Below are 27465 nucleotides of genomic sequence, written 5' to 3' on the forward strand. Positions count from 1 at the left end.
GGTACGTCTCAGAATGAATTCATCTTCAAATTTTAAAGCTGATCCCAAATAATGTTTATTCTTACCAAATGTTTCGATCGATTCATCGCTAAAAGTGCTCGATTAAGTTTGAAAGATAAATGGAGGGTGTAACAACTAGACCTCATTCCATAAACAGTATCAATTTCATGAATCTAGTTTGTTTGTTTGTATATATATATATATTTTTTTCCTTCTCTCAAAAATTTTTTAAAAAATATATATTAATTTTTTTAGAAAAAAATAAACCTCTTAACAAATTGGGTATATTATATTAAAACTCTAATAAATAACAAAATTAGATACGGATTCAATAACAAATAATTAGTAGATAATCAAACCAGAAAATATGATCACTAGCAACATGTTCCATCATAATAAATAAAGTGCAAAATATTATAAAAGAGTAATGTTATCATAATAACCTTTTCACAGCTATTCTTGTTTGAATGAAAGATTTATTGGACTCTTTTGACTTTTTACAAATATGAGTGAGTTTTTCTTGTTTAAACGAAAATTTTATTAAATAACTTTTTTGACTTTTCACAAGACTTTCTCAATGGAAATTTAACCAATGAATTAAAAGATTTATTAAAAAACTTTTTTGAATTTTTACAAATCTCAAAGCACTTTCTCAATCTAAGAATGACATTTCATTTTGTAAACGTCCCAAAATATCCCCAAAAAACATGTCTCATTTTCAAAATTGAACGTACTATTTTTTATAACATTTTCAAATTATCATTTTAACTAAATAAGTACACTAATTACGAAACATTATTTTATCTTTTAATAAGAACATATTTAAAATTTTACTCTTATCAATATAATAAAAAATTATTAAAACTCTAATACCATAAAAAGTTGAATCCGAGGACATGTACTCTGAGACGGAAGAAATAAGTAACATTCAACTTCTATTATCAAAACACACTTAATTTAAAAAATACTTTTAATCTGTCGAGAAATAAGTGATAAATTTCATTATCAGACAATACTATAAAATTCTAAAATCAAGTATTCATAGGCTGAATTTTGAAGTATTCAAAAGATGAAACGACATCACTATTCGATAAAACAGAGTCTGGTCTCGGATCAGCACAATCAATCCATGTGATAGTCCATCATAGGTCTTTTGCCAGAGCTTTTTATTTCTACTCAGTACTCACAAATGTTTTTCAATGTATCGGGTTTCAGAAACAATTACCAATCCCATGATCAAAATACAATGAAACAGATTTTTACCAACCCCAACCCCAAAAGTCCCACCCACAAACTCAAATTAACAATATACTCAAATTAACAATATAAAACAAAATAAAATTATTTACATAAAAAGAGAACCAACCACTCTTGGAGGGAATGCACCGGATCATTCGATTCATATCCACTCGTTTTTACCCCAGCAACAGCAGCTCCAAATGCACACCAATGCGTCTGCGGTTTCTACATGCTTACTTCACAACATCATTACAATCTCCAAATGATCACACCTTGACGGAATCATATTTTTCACCCATTGCACCGCCTTTTTGTTTCTGGAACTGAATGTATCGCAATGTACTCGCAAAGAAAGCATCCGAAGCCGGATTTGGGGTGGTTGTGTCACTTTGCATCTCTGTTTTTATTAATTCTACAAGGCCCTGGATTGCACCACCAGTTATCTGTGGGTTTCCTTTTTCAAAAAAATAGAGGTACCTGAAGCATATTTGCCCAAGAAAAATTAGCTTTATATAAAACCGAAAGTTACTGTAAATAAAAAAAATATGGCTCGATTCATCAAATCTTCAATCTACTAACTTGTTCAATATCTCAACAAAGAGTGTAACAGGTCCGCTGCTACCATGTGTAACATTCGCTATCTGTTGTGCAGCATTTGCAATCCTTAACGAACGCTTTAGGCAGAGGAGGACCCTGCAATTACAAAAGGAAAAAAAAAAAAAAAAAAAAAAAACATATATATGTCATTTCCTCTGTGGTTCACACAATTGAGCAAAACTAGATGGACAATGACAGGCTACAACATTTTCTGCCCAGAAAACATACTATCAAAGAAGAAAAGAAAATGGACAAAAAAAAGGGGGGGTACAGAAATCTGCTAAAACTGACCATTTTAGAAAATACAAAGCACGATCGTATTAATGAAAACACACAAACTACTGTGTGAAATATTGTCCCAAAGGGACTTGAATTCTGCACCTCCTCCATTGGGAGCGGCAGAAAATATCATTCAAGCCAAACAGCAGAGACGTGACTGTGGTGAATATGATAATGTTGAAGACAAAGTTGCATACCTTTCTCCATCCTTGACTCCATCCTGATCATCAACCCAAAAGAGATGCGAACATGCATAAACTGCCCTGCATTGATCCGGCTTCTTTAAAAGTTTTGCTGAATACTGATCACGGGAAAAGCATCATATCAGGCTTTGGAGAAAACAGGCTATAATGCTAAATAATCTGATGAAATCAAACAGTATTACCCCTGTGGCTTTGTGTGTTAAAGTATCCCTGTTCTCAACCCCGAATACATTCATCCTCTGAAGGGTCCCAATTATTAGGTGTATTGCAGTTACCTGAGCTTTGGAATCCTGAGGCCAATACCATCACGTGCAGAAACAAATTAAGAAAAATGTACAATCATCTATTCATGTGAGTTTTCATCGACTCTGTCACCACAAGAAATTGATCTCTAAGAAATTACCGCAACTTCTTCTTCATACAATATAAATGCCTGAGTAAAAAATTCATAAGCGACCGGTTCAAGATCACAGTCGTTGGCAGCCTGAGCATCAAACAATCAAAGCCAAATACAATTAAAAATAAACTATCACCACCAATAGTTACAGTGATGAACATTTACAACATGTCTGTTGGCTGAAAAAGAAAGCAGGAAAAGATGTACATTGATAAAATTTCATTAGAAAGCAGAATGAATTTGGTCAATAATGCTAATATGGCATATCTAAAGTAGTACACAATATGAAAAATCTGCAGTAGCCAAAGAATTATAAGTTCCCAGTTCTTACCTCAGCACATTGCAAGTACAATCTTAAAGCCAGTTCAGGTGATGGAACAGATGAAAGAGCCTCGATAGTCTGAAACAAAATCTACTTGTGTCGTCAGATGCAACAAGGAGAAATAAGGAGACATTCAGGTTATAGAACAGACAAAAGAGCCTCAATAGACTTAACAGAATGAAAATAAAAGATTATGCAATCACAGTAGAGCATATAACAACACGGCATATATATGTTTTTTGCACCTGTATTGTGCCAAAAAATAATAAAACTACCCAGTTAAGACGAACAGCACTCAGGCAACTAGAAAAAGAGAGATCCTCCGCCAGTCAGCAGCAGTACATAGTGGTGCCCAAATATGAGTGAATGATTAAAATAGAAATTACGGTCTCGAGGGCCACTAACAGAGCTAGATTGATCAGGAACGTGAAAAATATAAATGAGAATAATTTCAATTACTTTCCAAGCAACATTCAAAATTTAAAATCATCTACCCCACAAATCATCTTACATTCTTGCAGAAACAATGGCATACAGGGCTTGAATACTTGTATTTGACATCAACTATAAATTTATTTAAGCAATGTTACCTGATTCAAGAGCTGAAAGATTTTCTTTGGCGTCACAGTTTCTTCTCCAACTACATCTCCATCCTGACCTTGCAATTGCCTCACCAACTGCAAGCCACAGACAATTTTTAGACTAGGTCGTGTAAGCATGAACTAGTATCTCAATATTTTTAATTAAACCTGCATTAAAGGAGAACAAATAAATAAATAACATATAGCCAACTGCAGTTTTATTAGTTTAGACTACAATTGGCAGGAGATTATAGAAACGTTTTCCTGGAAAATGGAGCTTCTAAATTTTGCATAATTTGACAAGATAGGCATCAGGTGTGACGTACTGAAAGCGTGCAAGTTTGCACATCTAGTGCAGGTGGCATCCTTTAATATTTTCTCATTATAGGCCAGGAATGCATGTTCCATTATGGCATCCACATCCTTCAGCCCAGTTCTACAAGAAGATAAGAAGTAACATGCATGGCCCACAAATAAAACATTAAAGGTGGTAACACACCCTATATATTCAACAACTTATATTTTGGTGGGTCAGGAAATGCAGAAATGCTATATTAACCTAAATATTGAAATGCAGAAAGAGTTCGGCAGATTGAAATTGGTTTAACAATTCTCATCTCACTCAACTTAGGAAAAAACGCAGAAATTAGTACTCATAAGCACATGCAAAAATAAATAACAAATAAAAAGCCAACAATTTTTAGAAACCTTCTCGGCCACTCCATTCATGGCCTTCTTACACAGGCAGAGCCAGGAATTCTGTTTTTTTTTTTATTATTATTTTTTTTATTATTAATATATTTTTTTTTTGTTGTTGGGGGGGCCCTACAACTATGTAATTAGAATTTGAAAATTTTAGGAACCAATTGTAGTATATACTATATATTCATATTTTACAATATTAGTCTTAAAACATATATTGAGGAGAAAGAAAAATATAGAAAAGAGGAAAAGAAAAGTTACATATAAAAAGAGAATTGGCAAAAGAAAAAATATTGTTAAAAAAATAGTTTTCCTCTACCAATTGTTTCTATTTTTGAAAAAAAAGAAGAAAAAAAAAAAGTACTTTAATTCCACTTTGAGGAAGTTATATCATTATCATCTTGATGAAAGATTAATACAAAAAATTGTACCATTTTAATTAAACAAAATCTTGCAAGCTTTAATATAAACGCGATTGTTAGGAACAAAATACATAAGTACTTTAATAACTTATACAAAAAATAGCTACAAAATTTCCTTGTAACAAATGACAACTAAAAATATTAGCATATATGACATTATTGTTGTTATTGGCATTTTTATTATCCCAGGAACACATCACTTTAGTCCATAGTAGTTAAAAGCTCAAAGCACACTAAGGCGCCAAAGGCAATTTGGAGCCTAAGCGCAAGGCGCGGTATAAGGCACGAGCGCGTGTATATAATAATGCATATTTAAACATATATTATTATATATATTCATTGTCAAGTAGTAATTGCAGTTAATTTGTCAAATATTTCATAGGGTTAAACAATACGATATATGATATAGAACCTTTTAATCTAGTAGTCAATAAGTAAAAAAGGAAATGATATAATAAATGATAAAAAAATACAAGGCATGCCTTTTTTTAGCCTCGAGCTAACTAAAAAGCGTGAGCGCGAGGGCATGTGAGCCAATTGAAGGGGATTGGTGTAACGGGTAGGCGCTTGCCCATTTACCCAACAGCTCAAGCTGAGCTATTGGGTAGTGCTACATACCCACCCATTTATACCCAATCACTTTCCCATCCGGATCCGATGTGGGACAAATGACCCTTGTTACACTTGGCCTGTAGTACGTTGAGGTGCCTTGATGAGGTTGGGGCTTTTTCGGAGCCTAGGCGCACCTTTAACAACTATGCTTTAGTCTTTCCTTCTTTCTGGTTCTCCAAAAACTCATTGATATTTTTAGACATTTTTCTTGTTAACACTATCCAATAACACTATCTAACAAAAATGTCTGACAAGAAAGGTTCATGTGTCTTTATTGAACATCATATAATCAATATTATACATGTGTGTGTGTGTAATATATATAAATATATATATATATACATGCAAATGTAGATGTAGTAATTACATGTTCCAGTATGGACTACCAAAATAATGAACTTATACTTTTTTTAGAAGATTTGGACTTCATATAAGGCTAAAAAGGTTTATTTAAAACTCCAATGCGTTTGGAAAAAATATAAGTTATACTTATTTCCAAAAACTCATTATAATTGAGGCAAACAAAATTGGGGTGCGGGGAGGAACTTCTTCAGTAATTTAATTAACCTTGGAAAAGGAGAAGCACAGTGGCTCAAATACCTAGGAAGCCCAAAACGGGACATGAGTGTGTCATGATATGGACACATCGATATGGAGAATCTTAAAAAAAAAAAAAAATAGGTCATATGGCAGGGAATGCCAAACAATATTATATATATATATATATATATATATATATATATATATATATATATATATTCCTGAATGGTTAATAGAATATAATTTATTTATACAAAGAATTAATTTTGCTCATTTTATCCATATTATCATGAATAAAATCACTAATTTGGAGCTTAGAGCTAAATGGATGTTGTTTTACTTTTCTAAAACTTTATCTTGAATTTCTAATTAACCCTTAATAAATTTTAAAATTGCATTGGAAACCCATTCTAAGAAAAATAAATAGAAAACTATCATCCTCTGTCTGAAAGTGTCCTGAATGTGTCTTAACTGTGTGCATATTGTGTCTGTGCTGTGTCCTAGCTGTGTCCAACTGGGAAAAAAATGTTCAAATTCCAAGACACTTCTAACCGTGTTGGATACCTGTCCAGCCAACACATTTAAAGTTCTCATTTCAGAGAAAGCCTCAACTTATGCCAGAGGTCAGATGTCCGCTGAGGAGCAAAATCTGAATATTCGAAGGTGCTAACAAGCTTTTAAAGTTTTAATAACCACAAGTTATAAGAAGTATGCTATTTATCCAAAAAAAAAAAAAAAAGGTTATAAGAAGTATGCCACAACACGCACAATAGCTGCTAATTTTTACACCCACAATAATTTCTTAACGCATTTTAGGTTGCCAGTCCCTTGTATACATAGTATGTCTAAAATGTTCTACACAGTTACAAGAAGATGAACCAAGGGCCTAGATCAAGTGGTATTCTCCTCTTCCCCAAGTGGGAAATCGAGGGTTCAAGTCCTTAATGGGACAGTAGTGAGTGTGAGAGTGTGTGTCTTACCTATTGTGGAGAGAGAGAGAGAGAGAGAGAGAGAGAGAGAGAGTAACAAGATAATGCAGCAGCTTTCAAGTTACAAAAGGAAGAAACATACCTTGAGTGCAGAAAAAACAAGAGGAGGAACGGTGAAAGATAGGCGTTTTGCTCCTCCAGTTATAATATGCTTTCTCACAGTACATATAATCTGAAGGCAATAGGGGAAAAATTAGTATTATAAGTAAAAATTAAAGGTAAAAAATAAAAAATAGAGGAGTTACAATTTTTGATGTGACATGAACAGCACGAAGAAGCATTATTCTTAGAACCTATGGTATACAAGGAGGTTGCACACGGTGCACCAATGCAACTCAAACATTATCAATACAGCATGTATGAAAAATTGAAATCGTCAAGAGATAGTCATGATTCTATAATCGTCATTTAAACTGAAAAAAACCTCTCAAGTCACATTGAGTGCTGTTCACTGACATTCTACTTTAAAGAATTACACCTGATATATATATCCCTTTTTTTCTTATGAGAGGTAAGTCACACACACACATTATTGTCCCATTGGGGAGTCAGATCCTCAACCTTTCATTTGGAAGGAAGAGGAGATACTACTTGGGCTTAGCACTTGGACAGATATAGGTGTCCTTCCATAACAAATACCATCTCTTTCTTAAACAAAGATTTAAAAAGCAAAAGTGGTTAAGTCACCATAAAATTATTCAAAAAATTTAATTTAAAGAGACTGAAGATGCAGCAATGAACTAAGCTACTACCATTAGTATCAAATTATATGGCTAATTCTAAATGATTTGCAACGCATCATTACCTTAAACATCTCTTCCGGATCATCATTATACAGCATGTGTATAAGGCGAGCGACAGAATTTTGCTCCTCCTTAAAATCCTCCTCATCAAGCTATTGCCACAGAGAGAGAGAGAGAGAGAGAGAGAGATGGGTCATTATTTGTTCATCAACTGGACTAGAAAGATTACAAGGAATTATTGCAGACCAGGAATTTTTCCAGCAAGGTATCCTAAGCATCAAACTTAACAACTAATAGCAGACTAGATGAATCTCTAATATGCACCTCATCCACAGGAGTTCCATCCAAATCCTTCATAAGCCCTTTTATTAATTCAAACAGTACCTCAACCTGCAAACAAGGATGCATACCACATTTTCTTCAAGGCACAACCGACATAAAAGAAAGAAACAACGAGGAAGCATACCTTATCACCAGTACAAATACAAGTGTTATTTTTCATAATGCTTTGAATAATAACCATTGCCATGACTTTGTTTGTTCCATTATCAAGGTGATCCATGACACGGGGATAATTAGAAAGTGTCAGGGCTGCAACAATATCATCGTATTTCTCCAATGGAGCACTCAAAAGTGCTACGACCTGTTTCGTTGCTTTATTGTCTTCTAGCTTTGCTTTGCCAGAGAGTTTCTTAACACATGCTCCCTGTTCATAATTAGCACAAAAATGAATGTGTGTGTAGGACCACAATGGCAACCCCATGTGATATAGCTCTAAAGAATATTTCTAGCTTTCATGGACACGTCAATTAAATTAAACCTATAAATGTACACACTGACTATATCACCAGTCAATGTAAAATAACACTTGTGGGCACTCAAAAGGGTATTCTGTTTACAATCTAAAGTACAATTCCCCCCCCCCCCCCCCCCCCCCCCCCCCCCCCCCCCCCCTTCTCTTTATTTATCAATTCCTTATCTGCTCTTATAATTGGGGAGAAAAGGAATAAAAGCATGAGAGAGAGAGAGAATTCCCCAAAAATTTCAAACAGCTTAATTGATTTTAACCTGAATTTTAGCTTACAAGATCACCAAAATTACAAACATTCTAAATTCCATATGGTAATGTCATCAGCTCGAAAAGAAACATACCAGAACTTGATCCACATAATCAAGTCGATCAGGATGAACACGGAGAATAAATGTAAGAAGGGAGACATACAAAGTAATGGCTCCGACAATAGGCATGTCCACCTGTGCTTCTATCACCTGTCATACAAATAAAACCTGTCAACTTCTTAAATTGCTTTAGAAAAAAACGACATCCCTAACCTAAAAATATACATCTATGATAATATATAGAAAAACATTAAAAAAAACAAAAACAAAAACGTTTTAGTATCCCAGATGATTAATATAAAGATAACTTCAGAGCAAACAAAAGTACTCAAGATCTGGACTAATCCTACTGTGATTTTGGCCACATTCTCCATGTGATACCAATAGAGAGGAAAGAGGGAAGTACCTGATGTTAACTAGCTATAGATAATCAAGTGAGAAAAACTGTTGGTGAATATATAAATTTTATCACTGCAACATATAATTTCTCCCTTTTTTAAGCATAAGCATGTAACTAAAAGGCAGCTCACCCAAAGGTGATGAGATAAAATTAGGGGCAACCTAACAATAAATAATTATAAAATTGTGATCAACTTGGGAAAATAAATTAAAATTGTGAATATGTAATGCAGTCATCAAATTGCAGGTGCAAATCCGGAGAGCAATTACTTTGTGCAATAATGTCAAGGATTAGGTTGTACCCAGTCTACCACACCCAGGGCACTCGATTGACAATTTAATGAGGACCACACTGATCTTAAAACACTAAAAGTGTGATATGTACACAATTAGTATGATATACACAACTGTTAAGATTAACAGTGCAACATCCATAAGTATTTTTCTCATTAAATTTTCTACAAATTTTATACAGCCATTATAGCCATAATGGCTTGGTTGGGAAAAGGCTTTGTTGTTGTTGTATTATAGCCATAATGTAATTGTATTCTGCTCTTTCTTGGCATAAAATTTACACTATTTTCTTCCAGAAATTAATTAATATGTAAGGGTTCTCAATATAGTCCATACTGACAGTTTTGTCAATAGGAAAATCAAGTTGACCTCATCATTTTTCCAAAAATCATATAGATAAATTAGTCTAAAGCTTTAAATGATTAGTCTCATGCAAAGTGAAAAATAAGAATATCTAAAAATCTTCCCTGGGACACTACACAGCTAAACATTTAGCCTCACATATTCAAAGAGAAGTATTCTGGCTTCTAGGCATACATGATATATTGCCAATAAATTTTACATTATACAAAAAAAAAATTAATAAATTAGGAATACCTAGATTTATCAAGAAATGTACTGAGTTCCCATTGCAAGAACTTAATATTAATCTTTAGACTGTCCATATATTTTGTACATGTTGTAACAATTAGCTTGATAAAAAAATTAACTTCAAATATTGAAAAGTGGAGAAAAAATTGATATCTCAAGTGTCAAGCAATTAACCTCAAATATTGAAAAAGTTGAGAAAAAATTGATATCTCAAGTGAAATATTGTATACAAGCACTTGATTACGCATATTTGAGGGTAGTTTTACAGATATTAACCTATATTAGCTCGAAAATGGATCGTTTCAGAACAAAAACTGGAACATGGTATGCCAAACACTAAAACGCCTAGAACTCTTGTAGTAGATCATAAGTAGAATGAGATAATTGGTTTCAATAAGTGCTAACAATGATATTGTATATTTTTTTAAAATGTAAATTTCTCTCTACTCTAAGAATCAGTTGCATTGGAATTAATTTATGCAAGAGTCCAAGACAAAGAAGTTGATGTATTCCACATAGAGACATGCCTGTAACGTGGTGCCCTTTTCTTTCACTTCTTTTTTCATGCTTTGCATGAATTAGGTAAATTTTATATGAATTATTTTTTGCATGTCTAGTTTTTGTAAACTCAGCATGCATATCTGTTCATTTGCAAAATAAACTTTAAAAAAAGAAAAGAAAAGAAAAATTAAATATTGTTAAAAGTGTCATGTTACTTCTAAAAAACATGCTTGTCGCAAGCTTTGTGGATGATATCCGCTGATTTGTGCATGGTGTGATTGTAACAAAGCAAGCTACTGACAAAATGAGAAACCTCATGGTGATAAAAACAATCAGAAAGACTTCTAATTTATCATAGTAGAATAAATCTAGATTTACCTTCCCAATTGCACTGCTTAATTTGGCAAAAGCTTCTACTTGCAGAAATTCAGGTAATATCTGCATAACACCCAAATTATAAGAACTAAAGAAGAAGAAGAAGAAGAAGATGCATGAAAGAGGCATATGAACAACTCACTTCTGGACTTGAAGCAGCATAGTTTGACAATCTCTCCATTAATTGTGATAACACTGTCTTGATATCAACTGTTGGCTGAAAAATCAAGATGATACCACCATAAGGAGAGTAGTAGTGCCATACTTTTGTTAAGCTTATCATCATTACACACACACACATATCTCACATTCAGATATCTGACATTACATCGATAGTTTTAAATGAGAGGACCATATGCACCCCCTTTTGTACCCATCTAGAATTGGAATCTTCATCCCTATGAGAAAAAATCAACTAACATTTCGAATCTTTATATAGGGTGCCATGGGAACTCTTAAGAAAAAGAGAATCACCATGCAATAGGGTTGGAATACAAATCTGCATGATGATTGCACGTCACTTTTCACTTTTTATGACTGCTTAACAGTAACGAACAACAAAGAAAGATAGAATCACATATATGCGGAATATTTCATAATTGCTTCAGATTATAGTAGGTTGTCAATTAGATTTTTGTAAACTAAAATTAGACAAATTAGGAACAAAGTAGGAACAGTTCATACAATCAACACGAATGGCGAATAATTCATTTCAATCAAGGAACTCCATAATTGTAGGGTTAAATTCAATAGAACATTGTGATCAAACATAGTGCATTCTAAATGTCAATTACGTGACGTAGTATTCCTACGAGGGAAAGGAAGAATGATCACAAACTCTAGATATGATACTAATATCATGGGTCAGGAAACAAGTAGATTTTATATTTGGCTAGTTATATGAAAATGCAAAATCCCTGAAGAGCATACAATATCCATTATATAATTATGTTATCCACCTGAAGTTGGGGACAAGCACCCAACAATATCTCAAGGGTCTGCAGGTGGTACTCATCTGGAAAGACTTGAATTATGCAGTCCATCAAATAGTATTGGGCAAGCTCATCTTTACAGTTGACAATCTGTCCAAAAAATTATGGTCGCACATTGCACAAATGATTAGAAAGAATATTTTGCACCAGAACATTCCAAATCAGAAATAAAAACTAGTGCAAGTGACATAGAAGACAGACCTGCTCCAAGACTCTGGGAAGGACGGTGTCTTTGTACATTTCAAGGTCAACACCCTCTATTTGACTGAGAACATGCAAGTTTTTCCCAACCTGAAAATTCAGAGGATGGTAGAATGACGTCTCTTTGGAAATCTGAACACAAGTAATCTAATCTAGCAAAATTGACCAGCTTCAGAAGACCAGTATTACTAGATCACGAAGCTCGCTTCTTTCCTTTTCCTGACTCTCTTTGAACCGGACAGGTCCCTGCAGACCAGAAAGCCCGATTGAAGGCCTCAACTCAGGATCACCAAAGAGTATGAATGTATCACAAGCACTAAAACACCTGCATGGCCAAAAATCATGCCCTCATGATTCATTTTACCTCTGTGGCATGCAAGTACTGAGGTGCCATGCATGTCAAAGCATGAGAGCAGATACCAGTTCAGGAGAACCCAAACAAACCTGATGTTGCAGCCGAACCCAAAGTTTATTCATCTCTGTGAAGTTTTGCAGCACAAATTCTACAGCATCCATGATAGTGTCAGCATCCCTGCATGAAGACAGTGACAACCATCTAAGTAGCAGATAACATATCGTGATCAACTCTAACATTTACAGCATTACATTCTGGATGCCGTTCAAGTTCAATATAACGAACAAAGGTAACCCAATTATATAGGCACTCTGATTATCAATCATTGTGGAAAATCCCTTGTCAACTTTTGCATAGAAATAATTTTTTTTTTTTTTTTTTCTCAAAATACTTGACACCAAAATTTGGAATTTTGCTCGGATATGACTGCCATACAGAAACCCAATGGAAAAATTCATCAGTTTAAGCTCCTCTAGAAATAAGTTAGTGAAGATGAAAATTCTCTTAGAAGAACTACACAAAATTCCCCATGATTAAGAACACTGAATAAAATGAAACAGACTGTGTTTGATTAGTAAATTAAATAAGAAATAAAAGGCTTAAACAAGAAATTTTTTAAGGAAAGAAAGGAAAATCCCACGACAGTATAAAGATGCCTCAGTCTATAGATAGAATTCTGCAATGTGGGAAGCCTTTTTTTTTTTATTTTTTAGGATTCTTGAAAGAATGAATTTATGCAGCCAAAAAACTAGTAATCAAATGGAACGGTCGAGTCTATACTTCTTCTATAGTATGCAGTCGAAATAAAAGGGGAGCTAACTCCCTGCCAATAGCCCAATTTACCATTCTGGTGGCCTTAAAAAAATATAAAATAAAAATTAAAGAAAAAAAAAAGGCAAGCGCTTATTTTCCTGAAATATTAGAATAAGCTTCACAAAAATATTCCATGGATTAATCTACCACTATAGTCACAAGTTTCAATGTAACCAACAGCAAAATTCGTAGAAAATACATGAGATGAGTTTGAGGGCAAGTTGTTGACCATAAATAAACAGCAGATTTGGCCTACAAAGTACTGATCTGATGGTCAATGACAGTGTTATTGTCCATAAATTTCCAAATGTTAATGTATACACAATTGTAAATGTAATCGTGTATAAAGATCAACGTCAACATAGATCGCAAACTGGAAAGAGCGAAGCACCGAGATTTGAAGTAAAAATCAAATCACCAGCATAATAGCTTCAAGCACTGTTAGAAAAAATGGTATGGAATTAGTTACTTATAGGTTTATGCTCTGTATCCATTGCATTAATTCCACTTCTACTCAAAGTAGGCTCTTTATGATCTCAGCTAATGAGTGTCAAAGGAAAATTTTTCATGCATCACTAACATGAAATGGGGATTAGGATCTGTCTCATAAGAGTGCATTTATTGAGGTAGAAAGTAGAATCCAAGTTCCAACAATTCATAAACATGTGAAACTAATTCAGATGTCCCCTAGTAATATATATTCCACATAATTGAACAAAATTTACCGTGTTACAGTTAGTCCCAGGTAAATTGGAAGGATATAGAAGCAGAAATCTAACATTCACAAATCTAATCTAGACAATACATCATTATAAAGAGAATATTAAGTAGGGTAAATTACACTCACATCCCCCGAGGTTTGTCCTTATTACACACGGTGGTCAAGATTGGCTTTATTAGAGGTCTCACGCGTGTTAACCATGACACCCTAACATTAATTTTCCGTCAGAAACGTCAGAATTTTTTAGTGTCATGACAGATTTTCCCTTTCCTTAATTGAAAAGACATTAACAACCCTTTTAAGATTCATAAATTACAATGATATCCACCCTTCACTCTCTTTGTATAGTGTATATACATACATACATACACACACACACACACATATATATATATATATATTTATTTATTTCCATGGCTTTTAAAAATTTATCTCTCCATCCACGTCTTTACCAGATTCACTACTAACACGGCAAATTTGCCAAGGCTTTGATTTCTTAGAAAATGACAAAGATTGAAACTAGGAAACCATCACGGGCACTGTAATTGCAAACACAGCAATCAACCATTAAAGGTGAAAGTTTCTACAATATGGAAATTCTATAATAAAACTGATCAATTAATGTTCATCAAAGTCTGTGGTATTCATAATCCAATAAATTTCCGAGAAAGTGTTTGTTTAATAGACTTGTCTTTTTCAATTAAGAAACCGTTTTAATCTCATGGCTCATACAAAACACTCCAGAAAAAATATCCGCCAGTGGTGGTGGTGAAGACATTTATCTCGAAGAATGCCCCATTCTCTCCAATCACCACGATGACCACAACCAGGCAATGAGAACCGACGATCTTGCTGACCGCTGGGAGGTCATCATCAAGATCGACGGTGGAGCCTCAATGGGGCCCAGCAAAATTTGGCGGTAATCCAGCTATGACTTCTAGAAAGACGGCGATGACAGGGAGACGAGGGTTTTTTTCTGGCAGCGGCGGGAGGCGGCGAAGGAGGACCCATCGAAGTTGATTGATTGTTAGTGACAAAGGAGCATTTCTTGGGATTATTAACAACCGTGATCAATAAGCAGTGTGAGAAATTTCCTCGTCAGGTGATGATCTAAAAGCGGCGGCTCTACAACGGTACGCCAAGGAAGGTGGTGCTAGTGTGGAAGTGGGCATTGGGGTGGTGTGGGGTGGGGTGGAGATGGGCGGTGGATGATGGAGGAGAGCGTTAATCACACGGCGAGGGGTATGACATTTGCATGTCATATTTTTTAGTTAAAATAATATCGTTAAAAGGAGGGTACTTTTATTTTATTTTTTTAATCTTGTAAATGGAGGTTATAAATGATATTTCACTTTATTTTTAACGTCCGTCAGTCAATAAGGTGGTCAGTGCAATAAAGGCCAATCTTGACCGCAGTGTGTAATAAGGTCAAACCTCAAGGGGTGTGAGTGTAATTTACCCTATCAAGTATTGTTGATTCTATTCAACAAATTAACAAATAAGAAATTTCACAAAGCAACTATGGCAATCTTATTTCTAACTTTTTCTGGTCGCTTGAAATAGACCAGCATCATGCTGGGATCATAGTTATTAAAGGCACAAGGCGCACCAAGGCGCTAGAGGTCCTTTGGAGCCTAGGCGTGAGGCGCACGGTGAGGCGCGCGCCTGAGTGAAGTAAGGCGCACAATTGAAAATTTAAACTACCATAATAACATTCATATCTCATAAGTCATATCAATATTCTGAAAATTACTATCAAATATAAAAAAGTAAATCCATCAACTATACAAGCATCCAATAACCATAAAACAGAGCACAAATTTGTTTTCTTGAAAGGCAAAGCAAAATATGTTTTTTGAATGGCAAAACAAAGCACAAAAAGAAATAAATATATTAACCAAAAAAAAAAAAAAATTGTTAACAAGAAAAAAAGAAAAGAAAAGAAAAGAAAGAACTGACGTGGTTTCGTCGTTCAACTCTGCAACTAGGGCTTCGTCTTTGTCTCACAATCTCATTCTTCGTCTTGGGCTTTCTTATTTTTTTATTCTTTTGAACAAAAGTTCCTTATATCGTATAATTGAACTTTCTTTTTTGTTTATTAAGTTGCCAAAAGTACCCTTTCTGACTTAAGAAATAGAACAATCGTATTTTTTTAAACAAATATCAGTGAGGCGCACACAAACAGGACGAGGCACAACCAAAGCGCGTGCCTAGTAAACATCAATGAGCCTGAGCCTCAAGCCTAGGCGCGCCTTTAACAACACTGGCTGGGATGAGCAGATATTACCTGGCCATGTTATTTGTACACTTTATAATCAAAGGATATAAACAAATACATACTAGAAGCAGCTATAATAATTTATTATTATTCAGCACATCTAGAAACCCACCCCCCTACATTGGCACTATATATATGATGTTTTCTAGTTATAGTGCTTTACAAATTGTATTCTCTTACATAACTCACTCTCTTTGTTTCCTTTTATGTGATTGAAGGAAAAATCCTTTTGTAAACTCTTATCTTTATGAGCAACAGGTCTCTCCGTTATTTGTTCTTTTTTTCCCTCTACGAAATAGAATTCTTCTAATTTGCTTCAAAACAGTTGATCTATAATTAGCCAGACAGGCTAAAAGCAGTCAAATTCATATCCCAAACCAGACTAAATTCTTAGCAGGCCAAGAGCTACACCGTGCATATGCAACCCTACAAAGTTGCACATGCACAAACTCCCAATTGGTGAAGCAAGCAAATATTATACTAGCAAAGCAAGCTGAGAGAGAGAGAACTGATTTAGGGCCAAAATTTTCAGCATTCCCCTTCAAACTCTTTTTTTTTTTTTGTAAGTAATGGTCATTTCCTCGTCACTCTCTCTACTTAAAACGGCGGCTATACATATTTGTAACAAGCGGCCATTTCCGTCGCTCTCTCTCTCAACACAAAAAGATATAGAAATTGATAGCTGTGCCAAGCATATGGAATATAAGTTTTTACTGAGTTCAAGTTGCATTTAAGGAACATTAAGCCAAAAAGTTTCATAGGTCAGTTTATGGCATAGAAAAATCCACATTCATATAACTACACTAAAATAAAAGCATTTAGTCATATTACCCTTCGTTCTCAAAACCGATGTCAGGTAACTTATCTCTGCTGACTTGAGCAAGATAACTCCTTAGAAAGAGCCCTCGTATGGGATGTTGAACACCACGACACATTTCAACAAGATCCTTAAGAACATCCTTAGTAGGAGCCTCCTTTGATTTGATGTAAACAGATCCCACCGTACATAGGAGATACCTGATTGATCGACAACACAAAAATCATATGCTCCAACAGTGTATATAACATCAGGGATATATGTGTGCGCGCGCGCGCGCATGAATGTACATAGAAGGTTAAAAAATATGGCCATCTGTAAGAGAGAAGAAAATTAACGAAATAACTCGTGCATCCAACATAGAATTGGAGACTTGAATGCATTTACATTTAGAAAATTCAATCTTTAAGAATTGCTCAATAATTAATGGAATTAAATAGTTGCTGCAAAAGTGATAATGTTCCAACAGTGTATACAATATCTGGAATATATATATATATATATATATATATGCGCATGCATGTACATGGAAGGTTAAAAAACATGGTCACCTATAAGAGAAGAAAATTAACAAAATAACTCGTGCAACCAACAGAGAATTGGAGACTTGAACGCACACAGTTTGAAAATTCAATCTTTAAGAATTGTTCAGTAATTAATAAAATTAAATAGTTGCTGAAAATTTCACTCGAACTCACAATCTTGGCAATATATTTCCAGCATGTTGAACGAGTTCATAAAGATCAACGACGTTACAACCGTGCCTATCTTCATCTTTGAAGAACATCTCCAGCTTTCTCAATTCATCAAACGCTCGCATATCTGATACATAAAAATGACAATTCACGCTTTAATTATCCAAAAAAATAAATAAATAAATAAAGAAAGAATCAACCGATCTAGATCCGAGTAATGGAACAAAAAAATTACAGAGTTCGTAGTATTTGTGAGGAGATAATCGCGAAGTTCGAAGCTCTGACAACAATTGCGCTGAATATTTGAGAGCGTCTCTAAGATTGTTAGAGTCCTGATAACAAATCGATCAGATTAGAGTCATGTGAAAAAAGTTAGGGTTTCGATTCTGAGAATTGAAATTGAACATGAATTGTGTGATCGATTACCAGTGCTCGATGCATGTAGAAGGCGTTGTGTTGAATGCCGGCGATGCCTTCCGCGAGCCATTTCTCTTCGTCCTCAACTCCGTTCGTTATCATTTTCTCTCTACTGATTCAGTCCAGCCTCGTTATGAGGAAACTCTACGAAGACTTAAATATGGGACGTGTCATGGATTTTTTATCTGCAAGTTACCATCCAATTTCTTTACCCCGGATTATTATTATTTTACTCCTAGTGTCAAATAATTCATGAATCGGGAATCCAAATTTGATCGGATTGAATTGTTATGCCTACGAATTGGTGAGAAATTTTAAAAAATTGAATCTTTATTATCTTATGAATTGAAACGTTAAAATTCGATCTAGTCTGTAAAATTTATAAATCTTTCAAGAATGTATTAATTAATTATTAATTGAATTATAAAAAGGTGTTAGTTAATGATCAATAAAATATATGAACTATTGTTGATAAATTGAAATTTTATCTAGGCTAGTTAAAAAATAAATAATATTAAACTATTTAAGAAGAATTTTACTTCGTGATTCGATCTGTCATTTCACAAATTCGATTCGATCCGTTATCTCACGAGTTAGTAACATATTAAAAAAATTTCAATCTATTGGGGAGCGAATGGGATTCAAATCCGATCTGTGGTCAATCCTATTCCTCCCAAAATAAATGTCCAAAATCAATTTATTTAATATGATAATTAATAAGCACACGTTATATGAATAAAACATATATTAATAAAGTGATATGAAAGATTTTTAAAATAAAAATAAAATTTTCACTTATCTTTTTTAAAATTTGTTAATATTATATATTAATCGTTTTGTCTAGGAAATATTTGTTGTCATTTACCAACAATAAATAAACCCTAACCTCCTGTTAGGTTAGTGGGGTTATGAAATGTAAAAGAGTTTGTGTGAAAATTTGTGAAATATCATAAAAAATAAAAAATAAAAAAAAAAAAGGAAAAAAAAAAAGTGCAAGTTACCAAAATAAAGCATGAATATGACAGAAAACTTTTTAAAAATAATAACTATTTACATTATTGTAACTAAAATCACTAATTCAATTAGAATCATGTCTCAAGCATGTTTAATATTACCACGACAAGTATACGTGTTCTTAGAGGGTTAGTATCAATTTATGGAAACTAGTTACGGTAAGTTTTTATAAAGACAAAAGAGGTGGTAACTAATAAGAGTGCACTCTCAGTCTTTCACCAAGTTCTCACTCACGTTTATATGACCTTACTTAACTTTGTCTATTTATTTTTTAAAATTTCTCTAATACTATTAAAAATACATTTTCCAACTTCAAACTTCTCTTGCAATTAAATGTTTTTTCATTGTATTGAATGAAATGTGCAACATTTTTGGTAGCCTAACTAGTGACTAGGCAATGCCTTGATTAAGTCCTTTAGGCTAAAATTATGATTCCCTTGTGTTGAATTCACTACATTTTTTTTTACAAAACATAATTTTATCTTTCGAGTTAGAGATCAATGTTGCAGCTATCAACCTTAAGTTCATACAATTTGGAATCATATGATGCACGCCACAGCTACAATTAGGCTTACAAAATTGTGATTTTCAATTATAATTAGCCGTACAAAATGGTGAGCTTCAACTAATGTAATGATTAAAGGTTGTGTAGTTTAATGATGGTCTTCACCTTCTAAAGTAAGAGGTTGAGGGTTCAAGTTCTCGTCGGAAAAAGTGAATATTTGAGTAAAACTAATATGGTGGAAAGAGAGCCATGCTTAAATCAAAAGTACCAGATGGACATAACATGCTACGAAATGACGTGTCTTCCAACATTGAAGTTTGGGAACATAGGGGCACTTGAACCCCCAACAACCATAATGTCCCTACTAAACTTGAACCATCGACCTTGGTCTTATACCATTATAGCCTAAACCACCTTTGGTCAGCTTGAGAGTTTAGGTTAGATCTCTTTTGTAAACTATCCCGAAACTGACATAAAAAAACCTCCTACTAAAGTAAGCATTACATATCCATATATCTTGAAGAATGACTTGATGAATAATAATTTTGAAAATAATTCTTTGAATTTCTATTTGCAGCGTTTGTTATATGCAAAAAGCCAGATCAAGTACCTTGAGGTGCATCTTACCAAAAGTGTATGTTATATGCCAGATAAAGCGTAACGCATCAGGTATATGCAATATGCATCTTACCAAAAGAGTCATGTGGCCTTTAGAATCCCCAAGAAGGCATAGAATCCACTGGTTTTTCCAACTCGGGACAAAAAATGTAAGGTGATGCAAACAGGTACATTCTTAAAAATGACATTCTCAGCATACAATGAAGAATATAAAAACTCTCGATTCAAAAGAATTGGTCAAGAGTAAATAATACAAAATTCTGACTCTGGAATTCAAAGTAACCAAAAAAAAAATACACTCTTCCGTGATTTGCAATTAGCAAATGCAATGAATATCCAAGAAAGAAAATTGGCGAGTCATGGATTATGATACTGAGCTTCCAACGTGTGTACCATGCCTCGACACACTTGCTGCTTGAAAAGTTATATAAGATGGCCACTGGTGGTGCTTTACAAGAATATTCAGCACCGCTACGCTCTCCTTCCAACGAAGCACAAAACTGAGGAAGCTTAGTATGGTATTGTGTAGGGCAATGCGTATATATCAGCTTCGGGCAAGTATTGAGCACAAGGCCACAACGCGGAGGTGGCACAACTGGAAACATAACTGCTGGCGGTACATCTTTCATCCCTCTGTTTATCCTGAAGCTTTCTTCCAAACAGCCATTCTTGATCATCAAATTCAGCTTGATAGCTTTGCAAAGGTGGCAGCGGGATCTCAAACAAATCTTTATATGGGGATTTTTCTTTCTTCATCCCATTTCCAAATGACATGATAGCAGAGGTATTCTGCATGTTATCCTGAGCAAGGGATGTAGTCCTAGGTTCTTTGCAAGGTCTAACTGAGGTATTCTGCATGTTATCCCGAGCAAGGGATGTAGTCCTCGCAGATGCTGTACAACTCAGTTCTTTGGCAGGTCTAACAGAGGCATTCTGCACGTTATCCCGAGCAAGGGATGTAGTCCTAGCTGATGCTGTACAACTCAGTTCTTTGCCAGGTCTAAGAGAGGTATTCTGCATCTTATCCCGAGCAAGGGATGTAGTCCTTGCAGATATTGAACAGCTCGGTTCTTTGCCAGGTCTAACAGAGGTATTCTTATTCTGCATGTTATCCCGAGCAAGGGATGCAGTCCTTGCAGATGCTGAACAACTCGGTTCTTTGCCATTACTAACAGAAGCATTCGGCATGTTATCCTGAGCAAGGGATGTAGTCCTCAGTTCTTTGCCAGGTCGAACAGAGGTATTCTGAATGTTATCCAGACCAAGGGATGTAGTCCTCACAGATGCTGAACAACTCGGTTCTTTGCCAGGTCTAACAGAGGTATTCTGCATCTGATCCCGAGCAAGGGATGTAGTCCTCGCAGATGCTGACCAACTCGGATCTTTGCCAGGTCTAACAGAGGTATTCTGCATGTTACCACGAGCAAGGGAAGTAGTCCTTGCAGATGCTGACCAACTCAGTTCTTTGTCAGGTATAACAGAGGCATTCTGCTTGTTATCCTGAGCAAGGGATGTAGTCCTCGCAGATGCTGACCAACTCGGATCTTTGCCAGGTCTAACAGAGGTATTCTGCATGTTACCCCGAGCAAGGGAAGTAGTCCTTGCAGATGCTGAACAACTCAGTTCTTTGCCAGGTATAACAGAGGCATTCTGCTTGTTATCCTGAGCAAGGGATGTAGTCCTCGCAGATGCTGAACAACTTGGTTCTTTGCCAGGTCTATGGGTGACACCCTGCAAATCAATGATGCCTGTCACTCTCGAAGTAGAGCGTAACTCTTCTCGACTGGGACCATGAGCTACTGCTCCATAATCAGGCTGGGCAGGTGAAACTATCCTTCCAGAAATAGAGCTGGATGGTACTTCACTAGCCAATGCAACAGATTCTTTGGCCTTTTGCAAGGGCAACCGAATCCTGATGACATTGCCTATTTGAAGATCACAACATAAAAAATGTAAGGGCCTCCAAAAAGCATTCCACCCCTGAACCCAAAAAAAAACTCCTACAAATAAATAATAAAAAAAGGAAAAGCTAAAACAAGCATAAACTTACCATGACTATGGCTCTCATCTAAAGGAGGGGAATGCCGCGGCCTCTTGTTGCTGTTCTGGGTGCTGTCACATGAGTAGCAGGCATTCTGTGAACTGACAGGCTGCTCGTGTTCTTCAGTGATATCGCTTCTTTCCAATTGTTCAGCTACATTTTCTCTCCTCTTCTCAGTGGAGCATCCTTTCAAACCTTCCCTATCCCTTTTAAGGATCTTCTTATCATTAAGCTTTCCTTCTTCCCCATGACAAAAATCACTTCCATCCTGCTTTTTCTTTTCACCCTTCTCTCTCTTTTTGTCTTTCTTCTCCCTCTTCTTTTCTTTCTTCCTTTCTGCCTTGACCTTCTCTATTCCCCTCTGGAGCTTTAAAAAGCACCAGAATTGAAATTTAGAAGAGAGGCCTAGAGAATAACATTTAAGTATGCAAGCATGCCATTGCTAACGAAAGTTATACATCACTAGCAACATGGTGAAACATACTGCACAAATTTGTACCAAGTGAACAAGAACACCTGACAACTATACAATTTCCAGCACATGTCACCCTATATCCTTGTCAGACCAAAAGGAGTCCTGAAAACTCCAAAAGGAGTCCTAAAAACCAAAACCCAATTTCTAAGATGTCAATTGTCATACGTTCCATTTGGATAAAAGTCCAACTTCAATAATTCACTTGAAGTTTTAATATTTTTATTTCAAATGGGAGCTATAGTTCTCCAATTTGAAGAATTCAAAGTTCATGTAAACTATACAGGCAATGTAAAACACATAACAGGTTTGAATTATATATTTAAAAAAAAAATTTGAAATTATGTTCACCTATTATAACTACACAAATTTTAAAATTCACTCTTCGCCAAACCATATCCACATTAAGACGGTCTTTTCATAACTCACTCCATATTCAGCTTCCCCTTCCTACAGGACTTGGTAAATTTTTATTTATTTGACTTCGATTAACCATAACCAGGTCCTATAATTATAACCTGTGATTTGTGATTTGTGATTTATTTAGCAAGGCCTGGTTGTGAACGAACTCAACGCAATAAAAAAATATATTAACAAATCTGGTCTCTTGGTTCTTCAATATATATATATATATATATATATATATATCCACAAACACATGGTCATATATATATATATATATTTACCAACCTTGATCGAATCCTTCAGCGACGAATACCCAGGAGGGGGATAAGCAAAACACCGCGACATGCTTAACCGAAGTGCAGACTCGAACGAACCAAATCGGAATGCTTCTGATAATAAACTTCTAAACCCTAATCGAAGTGCAGACTTGAACGAACCAAATCGGATGGAGGACGCTTTCGGGGTTAGGGTTAGGGTTTCGGCAGAACAAAATTGGCTTTCACTCGGATATTGGGGGGCTAGGGGTATTTATAAGCGTGCACCGACCTATTACCCTAGTAGGAATACCAAATAAAAGAAATAATAATAATATAATCATTAACTAATATATATATATATATACACACACACACACACAAATTTATTATAATATATACACACACACAAATTTATTATAATATATATATATATATAATATATATATATATATCTTTACACAAAACTTATTAACTAATTATATTTATATATATAATTATATATTTATTTCTATTTATACTAAAAATAATCATTTAAATAATCACATGGGCCTTCTTTCAAGACCAAGACCATTGGTTCTAATCCTTTTAAGTCCAATCCAATTAAAATAAATTATTTAAATTAAATTTAATAATTACAAATAATTAACAAACAATTCACATAAGGATAAAAACACACAAATCAAATAAACAATTCAATCGTATCATTCAACAAAGCAAAACGTCATGTCAATTCAACACATATAATCACGAAATATAATTTAATTAAAATAAAATTATTAATCTAAGCACTCAATTAAATAAAATAAATCATTTTAAAATAAAATAAAAGTAATTAATACCAATTAAATCCAACAAATCATTTTTAAATAAAATAAAAGTAATTAATCCCAATTAATAAATCATTTAAAATATCGGGGTATTATATAACCCATCGGACAAAGAAGATGGACTGGTCACTGAGTCTCGGCTTCGAGACTTCTTCAGTTCTTCCTAAAAAAGTCGCCCGGTATGTGATATCTCCGGATTTCCGGATACGGGTTGGCCAGGCCCACACCCGAATATCCGAAAATATCAAAAATAAATCGGCAATAATCGAACACAGAGTACAAAATAGACAAAAAAGAATAAATAAATAACTGAAAGAAACTAAAATGCTAATCCATTAATAAAACCTCAGTATAAATTTTCATTAATAAATTCTTTTGATACAAGTGATCCTCCAAATACACAACTCGGGAATCCATACTAAGTGGACCCCTGAAAAATCAAAACTGAAATAATCAACGGTCTATAACAATAAATTAAATCATAAAGGAAACTCCTATAAAGACAATCTGGAAGATTGAAGTAGATGATCCCTGCTCAGTATGAACAATCCATACTCTTGACGAATATCTGAAAAATAAGGGTGGGTCAGGCTCATGAACAAGTTATACTCTACTACAATCCAAGTAAAGACCCGATACAACGTATACATCCTAGTCAATCCAACAATAACTAATAGTCTGTATATATATATATAGATACACACTATATGACGCTCACTAGTCCATAAGTCTGTCTCAACCTAAATAGAAGGTAACATGCAAATCACACATAAAGTGAGCATGTATACCTAGACCTACCAGGGTACACAATGTTTACTATGTCCAGTTATCCATCCTAGACGATATACGCACCCTAACCATAATCTTGAGACTCAAGCTCATATCATGGTACCATAATCATATACATAAAATCCATCATATCCATCCATAAGTAATCCAGATAGTCATTCAACTTGTTCAGTTGATCTGACTTAAATATAAGTAGGACTTAACATTTTTATTTAATCCATTCCCTTATACAAAATAGGTAGGATTTAACTTCTTTGGTCAATCCGTCCCTAAAATGCCACCGGTCCCATACCCACGCATTAAACCACACAATCTAATACATGATGCAACAGATAAAGCAGTAAATCAAATAATCCAAAATACATGATAAAAATCATATATATATATATATCCTTACATATAATTAAGCAAAAATAATAACTCTAAGTAGCATGCATTTAATTTTACGATAATAAATTAACATGCATCTAAAATAGATTGTTTTAACCTCTAGGACGTAATTAAACTATTTAAATCCAATTAATTGATTAAATTAGTTTAATTCCAATATTCATCCATTTAAATTGCTAAATAATATTAAGCAATGAAATCCTTAGTTAACAATATGCAAATTGATTTAAAACTTCATATTTTTCAAGTCCATAGCATATAGTCATAGATTATGCATTTCGGTTATTAATCCAATTTATTTAAATCATATAAATCGTCCAAACTGAATTAAACATTATTGGAACCATCCTAACAGTCAAACAGAACTTTTAAAAACCAAAATCTACTAGTTCCCAGCGATGGAGCATGCTCTCATTTTCTAGAGAACAAGCTCTGTCCTCAATAGAGCAAGCTCTCAAACTAATGAAGCAAGCTCTCACACTAATAGAGCAAGCTCTCAAACTAATGGAGCAAGCTCCCACCATTTCAACCATCTAATTCATCCAAATTGTCACCACATCACTGGAATAACCCAAACTGCCAAACAAAAACTTAAAAATAATCAATTTCTGCAAAATTCCAGCGCGAAAGCAAGCTCCCAACTGAGGGAGCAGGCTATGTCATTGTGGGAGCCGGCTCCCCATAAGTAGGAGCCGACTCTATTAATGAGGGAGCCGGCTCCCTTCATGAGAGCCGCACTATACTCCTTCTTATTCGTTTCCGACGTCCTCTGATCATTTCGATCACCTCTGTTACACGTCCTAAACCTCTGTTCTAAGTTCCAACTGATCCCAAATTATTTTATATAGATTATATACATCTTAAACATGAACCAAAATAAAGTCGCATACAACAATCCCCAAGATTAAGCAAGAACATGTACTAACATATAAAATATGTTTTAAATAAATTTAAGCATGCAACCAAGTTCAGTTTATTATCTGATAGGCATGTATAGAACACGAATCAAATGGAATGATATAGAAGTAAAACTTGTCTCTCAAGGTTTCGGTTTGAAGCCTTTAACCGTCTTCTTCCTAAGTTTTCTGGCGACCTAAGTTTTCTGGCGACCTTAGTTGCCATTGAACCTCCTCTGCCGCTCTTGGTTTCACCCACGAGCCAGCCCCTTTTCCTCTTCCTCCTTGGTTCAGCCCTCTTGGCTGAACCCTAGCTTCCTCTCTCGGTTTCTCTTCTCTTTTCTCTGTTATTTCTCTTTCTCTAGGACTAATAAAACTCACATAATAAACCTAGCCTCCTCCTTTACAGACTTATATATATATATAGGCAAAAGATTTAACCCTAATCTTATATGAAACACAAGTCTGCTTAAGGAAAAACAAAAATAAAAAATAAAATAAAAGTAATAATAAATAAATATTAAATCCGCACGTAAATATATATATATATAAATTTAACTTATATTATATATATATACATTACCTAATTATACCTATTAATATAATTCTTTAATATAATATCCATAAATATACATATATACCCATATATATATGTACCAAAATCCATGGGTAAAATATCCGTACCCATTACTCATCATATCCAAGTAATCCATGTAACCCAAGTGAGTAGTCCATTACTATTATCCAAATCCATCTTTTTAGAAATATAAAATAAAATAAAACATAAAGCAATTAAATCATTTAATCCTAACAAATAACTTCAAGTAAACCACACATCATTTAAGCAAGTAAAAACATCCAAACAAATTACACCTTATCAAAGCAAACAACTTAATTACTAAATTAATTAAGACAAATTATTTTAGCACACAATAAATTTAAACAATTAAGCAGATAGCCAAGAAATCAATCAATTAATTAAAAATGCAATTAAAACAAACAAATTAATACCGAGACTATCCTTTTAAAATTAAGAGTATTACACGGTACGGCCCGA

The 27465-nt window shown here is 34.4% G+C and overlaps 2 protein-coding genes across 3 annotated transcripts; both read right to left on the reverse strand.

The window, feature by feature from the left end:
- Positions 1–1135: 1135 nt before the first annotated feature.
- Positions 1136–18326, reverse strand: LOC132280208 (vacuolar protein sorting-associated protein 35B-like). Of its 2 annotated transcripts, none has more exons than XM_059782379.1 (22): positions 18204–18326; positions 18013–18109; positions 17781–17904; positions 17097–17282; positions 12543–12630; positions 12288–12344; positions 12099–12188; positions 11865–11987; positions 11048–11122; positions 10909–10968; positions 8779–8895; positions 8093–8332; positions 7951–8016; positions 7689–7778; positions 6966–7055; positions 3628–3714; positions 3047–3115; positions 2722–2802; positions 2501–2608; positions 2313–2416; positions 1819–1932; positions 1136–1716 (listed from the first exon to the last, which is right to left on the reverse strand). In XM_059782379.1, the coding sequence occupies exons 1-22, from the start codon at positions 18294–18296 to the stop codon at positions 1506–1508; spliced, it is 2370 nt and encodes a 789-aa protein (XP_059638362.1). In that variant the 5' UTR covers positions 18297–18326; the 3' UTR covers positions 1136–1505. The 2 variants fall into 2 exon arrangements, with proteins under 2 accessions (XP_059638362.1, XP_059638361.1); XM_059782378.1 differs by having other exon boundaries at positions 3047–3127.
- A 2201-nt stretch (positions 18327–20527) lies between these two features.
- Positions 20528–23772, reverse strand: LOC132276934 (uncharacterized). Its single transcript, XM_059778584.1, has 3 exons — positions 23535–23772; positions 22382–22739; positions 20528–22256 (listed from the first exon to the last, which is right to left on the reverse strand). The coding sequence occupies exons 1-3, from the start codon at positions 23592–23594 to the stop codon at positions 20842–20844; spliced, it is 1833 nt and encodes a 610-aa protein (XP_059634567.1). The 5' UTR covers positions 23595–23772; the 3' UTR covers positions 20528–20841.
- Positions 23773–27465: the final 3693 nt, after the last annotated feature.

This window comes from Cornus florida, unplaced genomic scaffold, assembly GCF_030987335.1.
Source record: "Cornus florida cultivar Cherokee Brave unplaced genomic scaffold, ASM3098733v1 CherokeeBrave_3.0.0_Hap2_Chr10, whole genome shotgun sequence".
NCBI classification, from domain to species: Eukaryota; Viridiplantae; Streptophyta; class Magnoliopsida; order Cornales; family Cornaceae; genus Cornus; species Cornus florida.